The sequence below is a fragment of the Oncorhynchus masou genome, chromosome 30 (assembly GCF_036934945.1).
Source record: "Oncorhynchus masou masou isolate Uvic2021 chromosome 30, UVic_Omas_1.1, whole genome shotgun sequence".
In the NCBI taxonomy this organism is placed as follows: domain Eukaryota; kingdom Metazoa; phylum Chordata; class Actinopteri; order Salmoniformes; family Salmonidae; genus Oncorhynchus; species Oncorhynchus masou.
Window position 1 is genome coordinate 32,280,618 of NC_088241.1, and position 17,601 is coordinate 32,298,218.

A 17,601-nucleotide genomic window follows, 5' to 3' on the forward strand; every position below is an offset into this window, starting at 1 on the left:
TTATTAGTAATGCAGTAATTCTTACCCATGTAGTTTGTCGTCTGCAGAAATGGAAGTGACGTTCGCAGTCAATGGATCATTCTCTCGTTTATTTGTTTGTCGTGGTGGGCTAATGACTTTAAATCCAACAAACCTATGTAACCTATGGAAGATCGGTTAACATCCATCTGAGTCTGTGTTTCATTGTATCCAAACCAGCACACATGCAAGACAGAAGACTTGAAATATAATTTCCTTTTTTTATTAAAACCATACAAACATTTGTGGTCAGTTAGAAAAGAGCAAAGTGGCTCTTCACCACTCAGAGCCAAATCTGCCTGGTCTGGGAATCCCTGCTTTTAAGAGTCATTTCTTTATTGACCCCTCTGCCTCATCCTCATATCTGAGCTAAACCTACAGAAAGAGTCATATATTTACAGGTATAAAAAAAGGCAATAGTAAAAAAAGAAAAAAGATTAACAAACATGAAAGTTAATGCATTTTACACATTTCAGTCTTATCGATAATCCGTTTTTAAATATAAATGTTTATGTGAATTTTACAGGTCTCACAAGACACTTAACATGTGTTTCTTTTCAGAATTAACCATGGAAGATTGGCAGTGATCTTTTTATTTTCCGACAGGCAGGTTTTATTAAGGCACATACCTCATGGCCATTCACTCTGGTCCTTTCACGAGGGAATGAGTTCTTACTTCTTCCAAAACAAAACACCGATGCACAGCTACAACTACAGCTACAAAGACAAAAAAGTACCAAAAAGTACCAAAAAACATCAAAACAATTCTGTACTTTGCCACTGAAGATTAAGGAAACTATTTCAAATACTGTACACTGTCATGTGGGATTGCAAGGTGATACTAACACTGTTGAAAGGGTCACTGCACTCCATAGTGGCAGGACATATATTGTACTCTTTTGGAGAATAGAATATGGATGATCCACTATAAATGTCTATCAGACAAAAAAAGGATCACATTTCTAAAATGGTCAAATACAATTGTGGATAAAAAAACAGAAAACAAATGGTACCCTTTTTTAAAATCAGTGAATCATGTGCTACGCTTAGAATTAATGGATGATCTGTTGTATAAAAAAAAGTAAAAAGAATATGTCCCATACTGTCCATAAATGCTTGTTTTCTACAGAAAGCACCTCAAAACAAAAATCTGATTTTCACAAAGAAAATATGAAGACAAAAACCCACATTGGTATATATACACCTGTGAGTACCATTACAGACATTGTAAATCAAGCCATTGGAGTATGAACTAAAGGGCTACGTTTTGGCGCTTGTAATTCAAAGACTTTGAATATTATCGTAATACTCCCACTTGGTAAGACTTGGTAGAAGCACTAACACTAACATTTACATATTCTCAAAAGTAACATACTAACAAAATTATAATCTTTCTATAACAAGTAAATATAGAAAGATAACAACCAGGGGACTTTTGACCCTCTTATGACCTGATAACATAAGGATTTATATGAGGCGATTGTTGGACCATAATGGTAAATGGCACATCCAATAGGATTAGATACTTAGCACGTGGGCTAGTCTATGTACTTATGAAGACAGTGTTTATGTTTGACCTTGAATACAACATGCATTTATACCAACAGTGTACAGCAAAAAAAACAGCAACGATACACAGAATAACGTTCCAAAGGGACAAGACCAGAAATGCTATCAGAGGCCTCACTCGCTCATCAGTAATACAAAGGGAAGGGCTTCCAAAAATAGCCTTCATTACAGAAATTGAATATACCTATATATAATTTTTGACACATCACTTGCCTCAGAAGAGAGGGGATGACACTTTTACAAAATAAATCATTTTGGCAACAAATCTGTTTTGGGAAACACTTTAGGTAAGTATAATAAACTGTGATAATTTGTCGCTTTGTCATAAGTGTTACCATCTTTTTTCCTCTTTCAGTTCTTTACATGCATCAGGTTTTTCCTCTATTTCCTTTTAGACAGGGGAGGGATAAAGCGAAGGAAGGACGGAGTTAGTTACTGCATGATGGCCAGGAACTTGCTCTCCTCGGCGAGGGTGGTGAGGAAGGAGCTCATGTCCCCGATGGCCATGTTGCTGAGGTTGGAAGACACCATGCCCGCAGTGCTGTGGAAGGTGGCAGAGGCCCGGGGAGTGGTGAGGCGGGACGAGGTCCGGGACAGGCCTTGGAAGATGGAGGGGCTGATCACCCCCGATACCAGACTACTCTGGTCGTAGCCCAACCCCACATTATCCAGCATGGCGTCGAAGTCCAGCGCCACCACGTCGTCTAGCACGTTGGCTGAGCCGTCCACGCCACTGTCCACCGTACTGGTCACCTGGTCGGCACCCGGAGATAGTAGGCAGGCTGGGACTGAGGAGTGCACGTCTAGACCCACCTGCTCGGTCATGGTTTCCAGCAGACACTGCTCCTCCAGGGGAGGGGAGGACGAGGCCTTGGTCTCCACCGGGTCAAAGCACACAGCCTGGTCGCTGAAGCCCTGGTCCAGATAGTCCTGGTCAGGAACCTCTAGCTTCAGCCCGGACACCTGACGGGCCAGGGAGCAGTGGCTGCCTTGGTTGCTCAGACTCTGCTGCTGCTGGGAAATGTTCTGATGGGTAAGGTTGACATGGCTACCGTTGGTGGTGCTCGGTTGGAGATTCAGGTATTGCTGTGGTCTGGCCGGGTGCCTGCTGTTGGCCTGCTGCAGGCAGGGGGAGGCGGCGGCAAGGAGTTGGTGGTGGAGTGCCGGGGAGAGGCTGGATAGGCTGTCCATGGAGCCCCGGCTGAGGAGCAGGTTTTCTCCGATCTGCCTGGAGGTTCTGTGGTTCTGGGTCTGGTTGTGATACTTCTGCTGGCCGTAGCCCTGGGGCAGAGGCCCCATGGTGATCTGGGAGAAGTCAGGGCGGCCAAAAGTGTGTGTGGGGTTGTGGTCATTCCCTTTCATCTCCATGCAGGAATGGGTGGTCACCTCTGACTTTAGCCCGCATCGAGGCTGAGATTGGGACTGGGCTGGCTGGGCACAGCGTTGGTTCTGGAACTCTCTGGCGAATGGTTGTTGCGGCTGCACCACCATGTTCCCAAACCTCCCTAATGGCGAACTGGCAGCCAGACCTTGGTGCTGCTCTGTGGCGGCCCATCGACTACACCTCTGCTGGGACTGGGCCTGGGGCTGTCTCTGTGGAGACCTCTCAGCACTCCCTGAGCTCACCTCATTCCACTGGATGGGCATGCCTTCTTTACTAGGGCTCTTTCTCTCCAGTTCCTGCCGCTGTTGGTGCTGCTGGGGGCTGTAGAAGCACTGGTTCAGCCCTGGGCCCTGGTTCTGTAACTCCCCCCCAGGGAGATGTCCATTGTCCCGAGCCACCTGGTTCTCCATGTAGTTGTTGTAGGAGCCTGCCTTGTCCTGTGAGCGGAGGTACTGCACCATGTCGTCAGGAAGCATGTCCTCATCCCCCAGCATCCCCCCTTCCTCCATGGCCAGGGCCTCCAGGGCTGTGTTCTCCATGATGCTGGGGGGGCAGGGCGAGGAGAACAGGCCCCCTCTCTGTAGGTTCACGTCGGAGCGTGTGTAGTTCTGCAGACTGAAGCTACGGCCCTTTGCCGTGGGGTGCTGGAGGCCTGATAGCGGGGGCAGAGGGTGTATGTTGTTAAGGCTGCTGAAGCACTGGACCTGGGGCAGCCCAAAGAACTCTGGTGCTTGCTGAGGATGGGTCCGTACGGGGTCGCTGGCCCTCCGGTCCGGACCGTTCCCTGGGCCCTCGCCGGGGTAGAAGCCCCTCCGCCAGTAGTCTCGGTAGCCACCGTGGCACCCGTACCTGTTGGTGGTGCTGCCATCGCTGCAGCGGCGCGACCTGACCAGCTGGGGCATCACATAGTTGCCTCCAGCTTCGCCCTGGACCTCGCTCATCATGGCCATGTGGGTCTTCAGACTCATGCACTCTATGTTGGGCAGCGGTGTTGGGGGTGGGCCGCCCGTGGCAGCAGCGTACTTGGCCTTCAGGTAGTAGTGCTGCGCAGGCGTGAGGTTGAGCATCCCCTTGGTCCCTCCCCCGACACGCGCCCACCCCCCACCCACAAATACCCCACCTTCTCCACCACCTCCCCCGCACTGGCTGGCCTCGCTGGAGCGGCGTGAGGCATCGGTAGAGATGGGGTCGTAGGAGTCGGCAGAGCTGAGGTTGTGGTGGCGGTAGTGGTGACTAGGGGTGGTGGCTGCCTCGCTCTGGGATGCCTGGCTAGAGCGCCGCGACGAGAAGCACGGCGAGATACCCGAGGAGCGCCGGCTGCTGCTCAGGTATGCTGAGCTGGTGGCGCTACCACAGCTGTCCCGCCGGTCACCGCGCTCAATGCTGTGGAGCATGCTGAGCACCGTAAGTTCTGTGCTTCCCAGCTCGGGATGAGGGGGAGGCTTCGGCTGGGATAACCTGCCCAGGTATGGATCTGAGGAGGGCGAGTGAGAGGGAGGGAGAGACAGGGGAGGAGAAAGATAGGGGAGGGAGAGAGAGGGGAAACAGAAAAAGAGAAGAAGAAGGAGGGGTAGTGTGGGTGTGTGAGGGGGAGAAAGAAAAAAAGAGGGCGAGAAAGAGAGAGAACGGGGATTGAGAGAAAGATGAGCACAATATAAGTGAAGAGAGATCCCTCAGAGAGATGCAACCTTCTCACAAATACAACTGGCACAGTTTGGCCATGAAATTCTATTACATGCTTTAATCACTGATATGATATATGGCATGATACGATATGGGTTTGAAAGTGATTTCCAGCGGAACAGAGAATTTTAAGAATTTTTTACGCCTGTGTATTCAAGTCCGATCTGCCAGGGGGAAATTCCAAGTAATCAAACTGAGATCTGCTGAGACATTTGGAGTTATTTTCACAACCCAATACTAGTGTCAATATTATTTTACATATCTATTTGCCTTTAAAGCGTCCAGTGACGTTTAATAGCGATATTGAATGCCCGTGGAGTACAGCATGTAAAACACACTTCACATCCTTACTAAGTCCCTGTAATGAAACACTATTTTTCTTTGTATATCACCTCAGAGGACCCAGATAGGGTGGGGGACATGACCATGGTGGGTCCTTACCCTTCCCCAGAATGGCGGGCAGCGTGGCAGGTCCCTTGGGTGGCGGTGTGGGTGACAGCCTGGGAATGGGGCCTCCTCCTCCGTTCACCTGCTTCAGCCTCTCCATCTTCATGTGCTCCATCCATCTCATGGGTCGGCCCACACTTCTCCTCGCCTGCAGTGCCAACGTAGCCGCTGTGGCTGTGGACACAGTGGAGTCCATGATGGGGGCCCCACAGCCCCCTTCTAACTCCTCCAACACATTCTCCTCCTCATCCTCCAACTCCTCATACTCTCCCAGTCTCTCGCCCAGTCCTAGTCCCACCCTTCCCCTCACAGCAAGCTGGACTCCACGGCTGGGATAGGCGCTGATGGAGGACTGGTCACTGCTGCATGTAGACTGACCGCCAGGGCTTGGCTGAGACGTCTGCCGGGGGGGAATAGGGGTGCGAGTATCAAGTAAGTGATGAAAACAGGTGGAAGAGGGAGGTGAAAAGAAAAGACGGGAGGGGAAGAATAGGAGGGCTCAATTATTATGGGACACATTAAAGGGGTTTTTATGTCTCTGTTTCCAGTATGAAGGAAGTTAGAGGTAGTTTCGTTAACGCTAGTTAGCAATTGCGCTACAGCTGGTTTGCAACTTCCTGCACGCAGAGACATGTAAATGGTATCCACAAGTTCATCTGACTCTGGGAAAGAAGATAAAGGGCCTCTTGCAAAATCCTGAAGTATCACTTTAAGGACCATTTTATTTTATTAAAGGTCTGAGCCATGTGATAAAAACGCACAATGACACCCTGTGATGCAGCTGCCTGGGACATGTTTTCCACAGGAGTAAACAATAACACAATGATTGATCATATTAACGCATTCCGTCTGATTATAACCAAATACCACCTTCAAATCTACAGGCCACAGAACCATCGGAGGTTTGCTTTCAACTGTCATTACAATATGTGTAAACACAGACAATCTTTCACTCCTAGAGCTGTGGGTTTGTCCAATGTCTTTTCTTCTGTAAACCACGAGGACAAAGGATTATTTTCAGACTGACTAAGGAAGGGCTTACTCTGATTTACCCAAATGGAGTGAAGAGAAAAAATCTCAATTTTTTGGCATCATACAAAATTGCAAAACAAGAATTTGTAGTTTGAATGGGCCTAGTCTCATCTCATCTTGGTTCCACCCAATGCATTTGGCTGCACAATAGAGCCCTAGGCATTGTTGGGCATTCTACACATAAACATTATTGGAAATGGTTGGAAATGCAGTTAGTTCTGCCCTAAGGCATTTAACTTGCTTTGAGCAAACGTTACTCTCCAAAATAAAGAAAATGATTATAATCAAGAGAATTTCTCAATCCCAAGTGGCGACGACCATGGACAGCTTTGTAAAGATGACTAATGAGACAAATGCTGATGCCACATGGAAAGAGGAGATAAGGAAAGCGGCCAACAGGCTACTGAATGGGTATTATAAGGTGAGTGAGAGACATACGTTTTTTTTTTTTTTTTTTTTTTTTTTTTTTACAAACGCATGGCAACATGAAGAGACACCTATCTCACCTGATTACCCACTGTCCATAGAGAGAGAGAGAGGGACGAGTAATGCATGGAAAATTGGACAGAAGAAAACATTAATTCATTATAGGGTTATTCGTAAGTCGTTTGATTACACACAAAACACACGTACGGTCCACGGGTTTAAGTGAACATCACGGTACATTACACAGTTAGAGTTAAAGTAAAAATAGATGAAGCGTTGTTAGAAGCTACTGTATTAGGGTGATATTTCAGATAGAGCTGGGCTGTTACCCCCATAGAAATATAATTACTAGAATGGGCATCCCCATTAAATTCAACGATTCGTGTTTGGTGGACCAGCGGCAGTAATTCTATTTCTATGGTTATCCCATTATGCAGTGTTAGACCTCAGAGAGGGGCTCACCATGGGTTTCTCTGTCTTGATGGACTTGACCTGCAGACATTCGTCCTGTTTCGAGGTAGAGTGGTTGTACTCCCTTTGGTCTGCGTACCCTCCCAGTTGCCCTGGTGACAGGCCCTGTCCATTCCCCCCCTCCTGGGGAGGGGGTCGTGGGTAGGTGTCGCTGCGCTGCTTCTTGGTAATGTGCGCCTCCGGCCCGTGCACGGTCTTGACGTGCTTGCGTAGGGAACTGGGGTCTGTGTAGCGCTTGGTGCAGCCCGGGATCTTACACACGTAGGGTTTCTGGAACATAGAAATACATTATATTGTATTATTTTGTTAGTATAGAACATTATATTAGTACACTGTTCTATTTAATTCAATGTTCTGGAAGGAGAGTAGATGGGGATGCTTCTGTTTCTAAATTTGTATATTTTAGTCATTTAGCAGACACTTTAATCCAGAGCGATTTACAGCAGTAATTAGGGTTAAGTGCCTTGCTCAAGGGCACATTGACAGATTTTTCACCTAGTCAGCTCAGGGATTCTAACGAGAGACCTTTCGGTTACTGTCCCAAAGTTCTTAACCGCTAGGCTACCTGCCGCTAAAGGCCTCCAGCAATGGACAGCATGTTCACATACAGTCAGTGGTGTAGGTAAATTACCTGTCGCTGAGCTGTGTGTGTGTTTGTGCGCACGCGTATGTTTCCCTGCATTTGCGTGAGTGCATACATGTACTGTATGTGTGTGCGCGCGTGAGTGAGTGAACATGTGTGTTTGTACCTCGTTGGAGTGTGTGCGGTTCTGGTGCTTGGCTCTGTCTGAGGCGTTGGAGAAGGCCTTGTTGCAGCCCTCGTGTTCACAGACGTACGGCTTTTCTCCAGTGTGGGAGCGCAGGTGGGTCTTCAGGTTCTCCAGGCGAGAGTAGGCCTTGGGACAGCCCTCAAACTACACAGAAGAAGAAGAAGAAGAAGAACAGACACATCAAACACAGCTCTGCGTCATCCTGGCAGACAACAATTACCCCCAAAATATTACTGACCTATGCAGTAATGTGACAGACTGTTGATTAAATGTAATCATCACAACCATTTAACAACGACTATCTCTTTATGTATTCCTATATCTAAGGCCATGGATGTAAAGTCAACTTTGTGGGAGTGTAGAGCTCTACTACCTGACCCGAGCCCGACGGGCCCCAACATTACACATCGGGTTAGGGCCCGGGTAGGGCCTGTTTTTTCAAAAACTAGGGTATGGGCAGGGCTCGAGTATCACTAAATTGATCACCGTGCTCTGCTGTGCAGTACAGTCAAATCTGAGTAAGATCATAACATGGCTTCAACCTCATCACAATAAGACGGTAGAGATTATTTCACAGAAAATAATAATGTTCCTTGAGTTTTGTCGGAGTCTAGAGTGAAAAGTAACTGTCTCATCATTGAGCAAAGTAGCCCAAGTCGAGCCATTTCTATGGATACTCACAGAGCGCCATGAGCAGAGCGCATGCAGAGCAAGCTGTGAGCAGGGAGCGAGTGTACAGAGAGGAGCAACTAATATGTTTACTAAAGGAGGAAGTTATTTCTGAATTCAGGGAGGGCCGGTCTTAAATTTGGCAGAAGCAATCAGGCCTGGGGAGGGTACGGCCTGAACGCCGCGGGCATGGGTAGTGCTCGGGCTTAAAAGTCAGGCCCATGCAGGACTCTAGTGATGTGGGAGTGTGCTTACGGTGCATCGGTGTGGTTTCTCCCCGGTGTGCCTGCGCATGTGGACCACCAGCATGTACTGGGCCTTGAAGGGTTTCTTCTCCCGTGAACACTCGTCCCAGCGACACACGAACTCCTTCTTCTCCCCGTGGATGTGGTCATTGTTAATGTGCTGAGAGAGGAAACTAGCAGAGGTCAATCACAGGTCAATCTGGATTTTGATTCAATTGATTCATCCATCATTGTATTACCACTCATTTTCCCTCTCTCTCTCTACCATTTCGCATTGTTTCATATTCTCTCTCTCCATTTATTCCATTGTATTTAGTACTCTGAGGAATAAATGGGAGACTTGTGAGTCTCAGTGTCCGATCTGAACTGGCTTTTCAAATAAAACCCTGTCACTTCAAATCACATGGGGCTCCTGCTGACAGATGTGCTGCCGTGGCAACTTCCAATCTGAGGTTTAGGGGTGTGGGAGGAGGGGAGGGAAAGGGGAGAGGGAGGTGAGGGGATGGGGCGTTTCAAAGCGTCTCAAATGCCATGGCTTTACAACTCCAGCAAAGCCTTATACAGTATCTAGTGAGCATGCATTCTCCCCTGATTTCTCTCTGTCACTCTCACTCCCTCTCTCTCTCCCACTCGCTCTGTCTTTGCACACTGACCAGTAAAAGGGGTACAGGTGGTGGCAGTGGATGGTTGAAGGGGGATGAGAGAGGGCTAAAGAAAAAGATAAGAAAAAAAGGCAGACATGGAATCCTCGGGGAAGAAGTCAACATCTGGCCCTCTCACAAAGACAACAGTGTTAGTGTGGTGGCCTCTGAAGGGCCTTTCCGAGAGCAATTTTAACCCAGGGAGACAGACACAATATCCTGAACAAAAGGAACCCGTCTTATTACATTCCTGAACAGAGATGGGGGAGAGAGACATTTGCCTTACGGGGAAAACAGAGCAAGGAAGAGAGGAACGGGAAAGAAAGACAGGGATAAATAGAGACTTGTCTTTGAGAGGTCTTAAATGTCTAAGAGAAACCAACGGTTGTTAGAGTATCTCTATATTTAAAAACCTCAAAAGTTGAGGGAAAGAGCAGAAGAGAAGAGGAATTGAGAGGGTAATAATAATAATAATATATATATATTTTTTGGGGGAGGGTTATATTTGTCCTGTTACACACAAGTGTGTAGTGGAAATGTGTTTCTTGCATATCCCAACTCCCCTTGAGACACCCACAGGGAGTGGGGTCACAGCCAGGGTCACCATTGCACAGCACCCCTGGAGCAATTAGGGCACAGTGACAGATTTTTTTACCCTAACTGTTCCGGTATTCAAACCAGCAACCTTTCTGTTACTGGCCCAACTCTCTAACCTTGAGGCTACCTGCCGCCCTGAGAGAAGTGTGTGTGTGTATCTGTGTGTGTGTGCCTGCAACCCTGTTTGACCTGCTAGTGTGTCACTGGCCATGCACCTCCAGACAAGACGGTCCCCAGACAACGGCAGAATTATCCCCAGCCAGGGGCCCCTCCCCCTGGCCAGCTAGTAACCCAACATATTAGTCCAGTGGGGCCCTGACCAGGCCACCGTCACAGCCCTTTCTTCCCATCAAAGGAGGGGATGTACCCCCAAACAGACAGTATCCTATGAAGTCTAACCTTACTTCAAGAGAAAGACCCCCATGGGCCCTCAAGTCTCAGAACAATTGCACTTAACTAACCCCCTATGCAGTGGGAGCCAGGGGTGTCGTACACTGCCCCTATGACAAAAGAAGTACACTAAAACCGGCATCTCTTCGCCAGCCATGTGCACTTTCCTGCCCTGCTCTGCTCTCACAACTACATCAATATGTTAGCCAATGCAATCGTTCATTTCTGTCTCCAATTGACTTTATGTATCAACAAAGGCCCTCCATTCAATTCAACTTGACACATTTTAATTTTGGTGCTAAAAAGAATTCAGAGAGGAAAGGAATGGGGAGGTAAGATCAAGGGCATTGGATGTTCGTTTCCCTCAGATTGATCTTCCCTCCCCCATCACAACACGGAAAACCGATCCTAGCTCCTCTCCTCCTTTTTTCCCTTCCGCCTCTGTGAGGGAATTCCTGTGGCAAGCGATCAGTCTGCGCCGCGCCGTTCGATATCCCTTGAGTGATAGGAGTGCCCCGGTGTTGCTGTGCTGTTGGCACACGCTCCGCTGTCCCCCCTCGTCCCTCCCACCAGCCCGTACAAATGACCAGGGGCCGCTGACGGTCGTGATGCATGGGCCCCGTGCTGACAGAGAGAGGCCCGAGCTAGAGACGACACTAATGGTCATGATCTAATGGAAATTTGTAATGAATCAATAATCTCCATGCTGATCGTATGGGTAGGCAGTGTTGGCCCCGGCATCATGGACAAACAGGTGGTGATAGTAGTGGTGGTGGAGCGTTAGCAGCTAATTCATTTTCACCCTGCCAGCTTATCGGCCAACATACTGTAAAAACCCCACTGAGATGGATTTAGGAGGGAAACGGGCGGAGGGAGACATGCGCTGGATGGGGACACAGAGGCTGGCTGGGATGAGCACAGAGTGCATACACACACACACACACGGGCATGCAAACACACGCACACCCTGGAGTACACATGCGCTTACAGGTATAGACTGACATACCAATAATACAGTGTATAACACACTGATATACAAACACACACAATTTGATGTGAACTACTTGTATAGGACATGTAGCTACTACATACTAAAGGAAATGTTTTTTAGATTACTCTAGACTTTTATGGATTTACACCCCCATATAATAGCTACACATGCACATAAACACACTGACACCAGACACACAGAATCACATCAATACTTTCCCCAATTTTGCCCGACTTCAAAATCCCTCTTACAGTCTCCCCTTATCAAGCACTTTCTGGTATATACACCTCATACATTAGAATGCAGGCGTGCATGAAAAGAAGGCCTGTTTACAAGGCAATTTCACTAAGCTGTGGGACCTGCAACACCGTTTAGCTTTATCAAACAGAGCCTAATAAATCATATACTCTTTTGTGATGTCAATTGCTGAAGCGCTTTGTGTAAAGAAAAAAAAAAGAGGCAAGGGAAAAAGAGGCAAGGGAGGGAGGGAGATGGAGGGAGAGCGTGAGGGAGAGGAGAAGGGGGCTAGAATTTGTATGTGTAATTCAGCAGAGCCTTTTCATTTTGGAGTAAGATACTCCAGACAGATAAAGTGCCTAATCCTTCTCCTGATCAAAAAATAATCTGCATTTTACCAATTAAAGGGTTCTGCCAGCAGGCAGGAGAGGGGACCACATTCTGACTGAGCCCAACTTTATCTCCCCTCAACACAGAGGAGGCACCCAGGCCGCAAACACCGCCATACAGCATGCTTGAATACTGGGGGAGCTAACGCTAACATCACGTAATCTTCATCCTTTTAGAACAAGGAAATTACAGCTCCACCTAAGGAGATGACCCAGAACAGCACAGTGTCAAGGTGGGATTGAGTGGATGTTGACTGTGTGGATTGTGTGCACGTACACACATATGCACACACGCACGAACACACACACCCTGTCCCCATTTGAGACCCTTTCTGTATTCCCCCATCTTAGTCTTTGTACCATCTCTCCAAAGCCACCCCAGTTCCAAACCCCCCAAACATCTCAGACGGAGACATTAAATAATCCAGCACCAACGACCTTATCTTTAAAAGTGCTCCCTCGGAGAGGAGAGAAAATTAAAGAGATAGGGAGAGAGTGATGCCAAAAAAGGTACTGGAGGTTGAGGGGGTTGAGGGAGGGAGGGTGATGTAGAGAGGCAGAGTTAAAAGAAGTGATGGAGAGAGAGAGAAAAAGTAATGAAATAAATACAGCAATCGAAAATTGACACCCGCCTCCCTTTTGCTGACTGGGAAGGCCAGATAAGTGAGCTAAATTGCGTAGATGCGATGTTAATCTTATCGGCGGCACCGAGAGCGGTTAAACGAGGATGATAAAGGAACGGCGCAGCGCGTCATGGTGCGAGCGCGTTTGTAGAGTGTAAAAATATGCATCAGGAGCGAGGCAGGAGACGCTTTTGAACAGGGTAGAAAGCAATGAGGGTGGTGCACAGCGGCATTAATTTCTAGAATTAGGCCATGCGAAAAACAAAAAAGGGATTTCTTTGTCTTCATCTACGTAACCATCACTTTTTTTTAAACACTTCAAATAGTTAATAATTTACCTCACTTGTTTTAAACAGCAGTTTAATTTTTTAAGTTTTCACCTAATAAACACTAATATCAAAGACTATCTAATGAACAATCGATAGAAAATCCATAAATGTATCAGAACTGAAAACGGTGTTGCATGAACACTGCCAATCAAAGCCAGACTGGAAACATATTATAGTATTATATTTTTTCTCCATTCAAGATGACATGTTGAAAACAGGGGGAGGGGCATTGGAGAACAGACAATGTGGTCCAAATACTGTACTTATCCTATTACTGATGGGGGTGGGGGTTGAGGAAGGGTTGGGGAGATAAGAGGGTTTCCTCCCCGCTCACTGAATTAGAGGGGAACAGTTTTATTAGCATCTCTCTCCCCCTATCTGCATGGGCATATAAAATGAGTAATTCAAATACAACATAAAAAAATGTAAAGGGGAAAAGACAATGAGGATGTGTTGATTCTTTTCTTCATGGAGAATATCATGTGTGAACAAGCTCTTTCCCAGTATGATGCCCCTCCCCTCCCCTTTTCCCAGCCAAACTCCCCCTGCCCCTGGAAACAGGGGCAAGAAGTTGTCAAGATCCTCAACCTTTGAGCAGAGCCCTTCAAACGCGGGAGGCAGCCCATTCCGCGCTGAGGATATCAATTATAGATAGGGGTTACTGCTGTGGCTGCGGATTGCAATGTCAGACGCGGGATAGACAGCTGTGGAGAGCTGGGGATCTTTCTGATGTGTGCTGATCAGAATCAGAATCAGAATCACGTTTATTGTCCTACAAGAGGAAAATCTTGGCACAGCTCACATGAAATGGTCAGCTGTGTGAGCTCAGCTCCAGCTGTCATGTATTAAACATGAGTGTGAAGTAAAATCTCACCTCACAGTGGACCTAGTGGTAAGTAGCACACAGCAGGTCACAGGGGAGACCAGTCCAACGACAGCAGCAGAAGCCGTAGTAATAGTATCAGTGTAAGTGGCGTCCATAGTCCTTGTGATACGGTATTACTGTAATATCATTAATAGTTGGGTTAAGAATAGGCCCTCAGGCTTTACCAGATGAGAGTCATCCATCTCCTGGGTAGTGTGAGGAGCTGCATGACAGAAGGGGGGAGTATATTACAGCCAGTATGGTACAGACTTGTATACAGTATGGAAGAATGTTAGGCTTAAGGCCTGATTGTGCAGGGCTCGTAGGTCGAGTCGGTGCCGGCCAAATCAGTTAGCGCCTTAGCCCAACAGCGACGTGCTCGGCAGCCTTTGAGCCCATTAACCATCGTCCCTGAAACCAATCTGGAATCCGGCAGGGGCATTACTCAACGCCTGTAGGCTGTAGCACACTCTGTACTGAACGCTGAACATGGTGACATACAGAAGAGACTGCTGGACCAGAGAGGGTTAGAGCCAGGCGTCCAGGAGACTTGTTGGGGGCTCCTAAAATAGACTCCTAAAACTTGTTTCCTATTTATTGTGCTGTTATATGCACAGTATCTGCATTCTAAATGGACCATAAAGCTTTTGAACTTGAACTTGATAGAGGTAGAGGGAGTTTAGCGAAGCCAGACACCATAGTCATATGGTTTCTGCCTCCTGCAAATCGAGGCTACTTCCCTATAGTGTCCTGGTAGGTACTCACATGCACTAGCTGTTCCTGCGTGTCAAACTCCCGGTGGCAGCTCTCCCAGTGGCAGTTGGTCTCGTACACCATCTCTGGCTCCTGCTTGCTCTCGTCCTTGTCACCTTCCTCCTTCACCAGTGTCATCCCATCCGGATGGTCCTACAATACAGAAACCACCAACGCAATTACAGCAAGGACACAACACTCATAGTGTTACAGCAATGACCCAGCAGAGATCTGCAGAATATTAAATATTGTACAGTATGTACAGTAAGTAAGCCCATATCAATTCAGAACGTATGTGTCCGATTAAAAAAATCTAAAATACTATGGTTAGGTAAACGACTTAATATATTATGTTCACAACACACTTGACCGGTAACCAAGTCATATCCCAACCAAAACATTCCCTCCCCCTACTCTAACCTTCCCTAACCCAACAGACCGATTTAGTTTCACTTTTCCACTTGTGTAATCGAGTGAATCGGGCCAATGTGGCCCTGTTCGGCACACAGGGAGTAGAATGTTTGGGAATGGAAATGTAGTGCTGCAAGCTCTGCTCTGGGTTGGCAGTTGATCTACGACAGGTCTGGGGCAGAGTATTTCAGGAATCTAACCCCCTCTTCCTGCTCTAGCTTGCTCCATTAGTCTAGACATATTTTACTGTCACTGTTAGCATTACATGGCTGGGTAGCCTGGAGAGTACTGGAGACTGTAACAAGGGAGACCAGGGGTGTACAGGGGTTTCTCTCTGGGCAAAGTTGTGGTTTGTAAAAACCACCTAGGTCTACTGTTAGTACCTGCCTGCCATGGTGTTAGGAGAGTGTGTGAAGGTGGGGAACAGAGAGAAGAGGAGTTTCATTCACAGAATGTGGATCTCTCTACAGACTTGCCTCCATTGTATGAGCTCAGAGACACTTTTAGAAGCATCATTCCAGACACAAGCACACAGAGAGCCCTTTAGAAAACCTGCAATCTAATTTCAAAAAATGTTTTCATTCACTTAAGCATCTGATTAAAAGGAAAACAATTTCCTTCTGGTACCTCCGAGATCAATGGGGCTTATCGTTTCAGAGGCAGCAGCCTGAACAAGCAACCGAATGAAACAGGCAAATAAATAAATAGTTTTACAATAGATCACATAATTGGCCCCAAAGCTCTGTGTCTGAGAGAGTGACTGAGTGCGTGTATGGTTGTGTGTGTGGTTATGTGTGTGCGTGCGTGTGTATGCACATGTGTGTATGTGTTTTCTGTGTGAACAGAATTTAACAGTACAAGCACCACATCCTATTCTGTTGCTGCTGACGCAGTAAACCATCTCGTCTTCTGATCTCATCTTTGAATACCATAAACATACCCCTTTTCAGACACTAGATAAGAATGTCTGTTCATTGGACTATACGATAAATGCTGGCGAAGTTAAATTTACCTGGCAATTTACGGCCCCTGAGTTGGGTAGCTCCTCATCAGGTTTGATCTTGGAGCGTTTGTGGTGCATGGGTTCCCCCGTGCTGCTCACCGCTGACTCACTGGTGGGTTTGTTCTGTGGGAAGAACCACAATAAAATAACTTAGTTCAAAATTAATTCCAACATACTATATGATAGAATGACCATGAAAGTTGAGCAGAAAATAACATTTACATGCAGTTGTATGACGACATCCTGTATGATACTGTTCTAGTTAATCCTACGACAAGGTAGCATAGTACAGCCTGTTGTCTATTCATTCGAGGTCATTGATTCTATACAGCAGTTTACTATCTGACCTCACCTTTGATAGACCTGACTCTGGGCTGACTGGTCCTGGCCTGAGAGCCAAAGGGGAATTCCCTGTTACAAGGCAGGCGAGCCAGGAAAGTAAATGAACTAGTAAAGCTGAACTGGCCTGGAAAAACAGGAGAGTTTCCTTGGCTCGGATCTGTGCTACTGGCCTTCTCAGAATGTTTACTCAGGGGAATCCGGAATGTAATTTCCCCTTTAACTTCTTTGGGACTGGGGGGCAGTATAGAGAAGCTTGGATGAATAAGGTGCCCAGAGTAAACTGCCTGCTACTCAGGCCCAGTTGCTAATATATGCATATTATTAGTAGATTTGGATAGAAAACACTCTGAAGTTTCTAAAACTGTTTGAATGATGTCTGTGAGTATACAAGAACTCATATGGCAGGCAGAAACCTAAGAAAAAAATCCAACCAGGAAGTGGGAAATCTGATGTTTGTAGTTTTTCAAATCATTGACTATCGAATATACAGTGTCTATGGGGTCATATTGCACTTCCTAAGGCTTCCACTAGAAGTCAACCTTTAGAACCTTGTTTGATGCTTCTACTGTGAAGGAGGGGGGAATGAGAGCTGAATGAGTCAGAGGTCTGGCAGAGTGGCATGAGCTGATCACGCGTGCTTTTCTACAGACAAACAAATTCTCTGGTTGAAACATTATTGAAGATTTCTGATAAAAACATCCTAAAGATTGATTCTATACTTCATTTGACATGTTTCTACGAACTGTAATATGACTTTTCGTCTGGACTTGTCCGCGCGTCGTGAGTTTGGATTGTGTACTAATCGTGCGAACAAAAAGGAGATATTTGGACATAAATGATTATCGAACAAATCAAACATTTATTGTGGAACTGAGATTCCTGGGAGTGCATTCTGATGAAGATCATCAAGTTGTTTTGAAATCTGACACAGCGGTTGCATTAAGGAGAAGTGGATTTAAAGTTCCATGCATAAGTATTTCTGTAAATTGATGTGGCTCTCTGCAAAATCACCGGATGTTTTGGAACTATTGAACATAATGCGCCAATGTAAACTGAGATTTTTGGATATAAATATGAACTTTATCGAACAAAACATACATGTATTGTGTAACATGAAGTCCTATCATCTGATGAAGATCATCAAAGGTTAGTGACTAATTTTATCTCTATCTGTGCTTTCTGTGACTCCTCTCTTTGGCTGGAAAAATGGCTGTGTTTTTCTGTGACTAGGTACTGACCTAACATAATCGTTTGGTGTGCTTTCGTCGTAAAGCCTTTTTGAAATCGGACACTGTGGATGGATTTACAACAAGTTT

The 17,601-nt window shown here is 46.5% G+C and overlaps 1 protein-coding gene across 3 annotated transcripts in view; it reads right to left on the minus strand.

Annotated features, from left to right (window-relative positions):
- Window positions 1–225: 225 nt before the first annotated feature.
- Window positions 226–17,601, minus strand: part of LOC135522535 (transcriptional activator GLI3-like) — a 174,901-nt gene continuing 157,525 nt past the window's right edge. For all 3 annotated transcript variants that reach the window (XM_064948888.1, XM_064948889.1, XM_064948887.1), the window contains exons 9-15: window positions 15,953–16,066; window positions 14,542–14,682; window positions 8,725–8,874; window positions 7,780–7,944; window positions 7,022–7,300; window positions 5,096–5,501; window positions 226–4,445 (exon numbers count right to left, since the gene is read on the minus strand). In XM_064948888.1, the coding sequence (XP_064804960.1) occupies window positions 2,020–4,445; window positions 5,096–5,501; window positions 7,022–7,300; window positions 7,780–7,944; window positions 8,725–8,874; window positions 14,542–14,682; window positions 15,953–16,066 (3,681 nt within the window). In that variant the 3' untranslated portion in view covers window positions 226–2,019. The remainder of the gene's footprint in view (window positions 4,446–5,095; window positions 5,502–7,021; window positions 7,301–7,779; window positions 7,945–8,724; window positions 8,875–14,541; window positions 14,683–15,952; window positions 16,067–17,601) is intronic.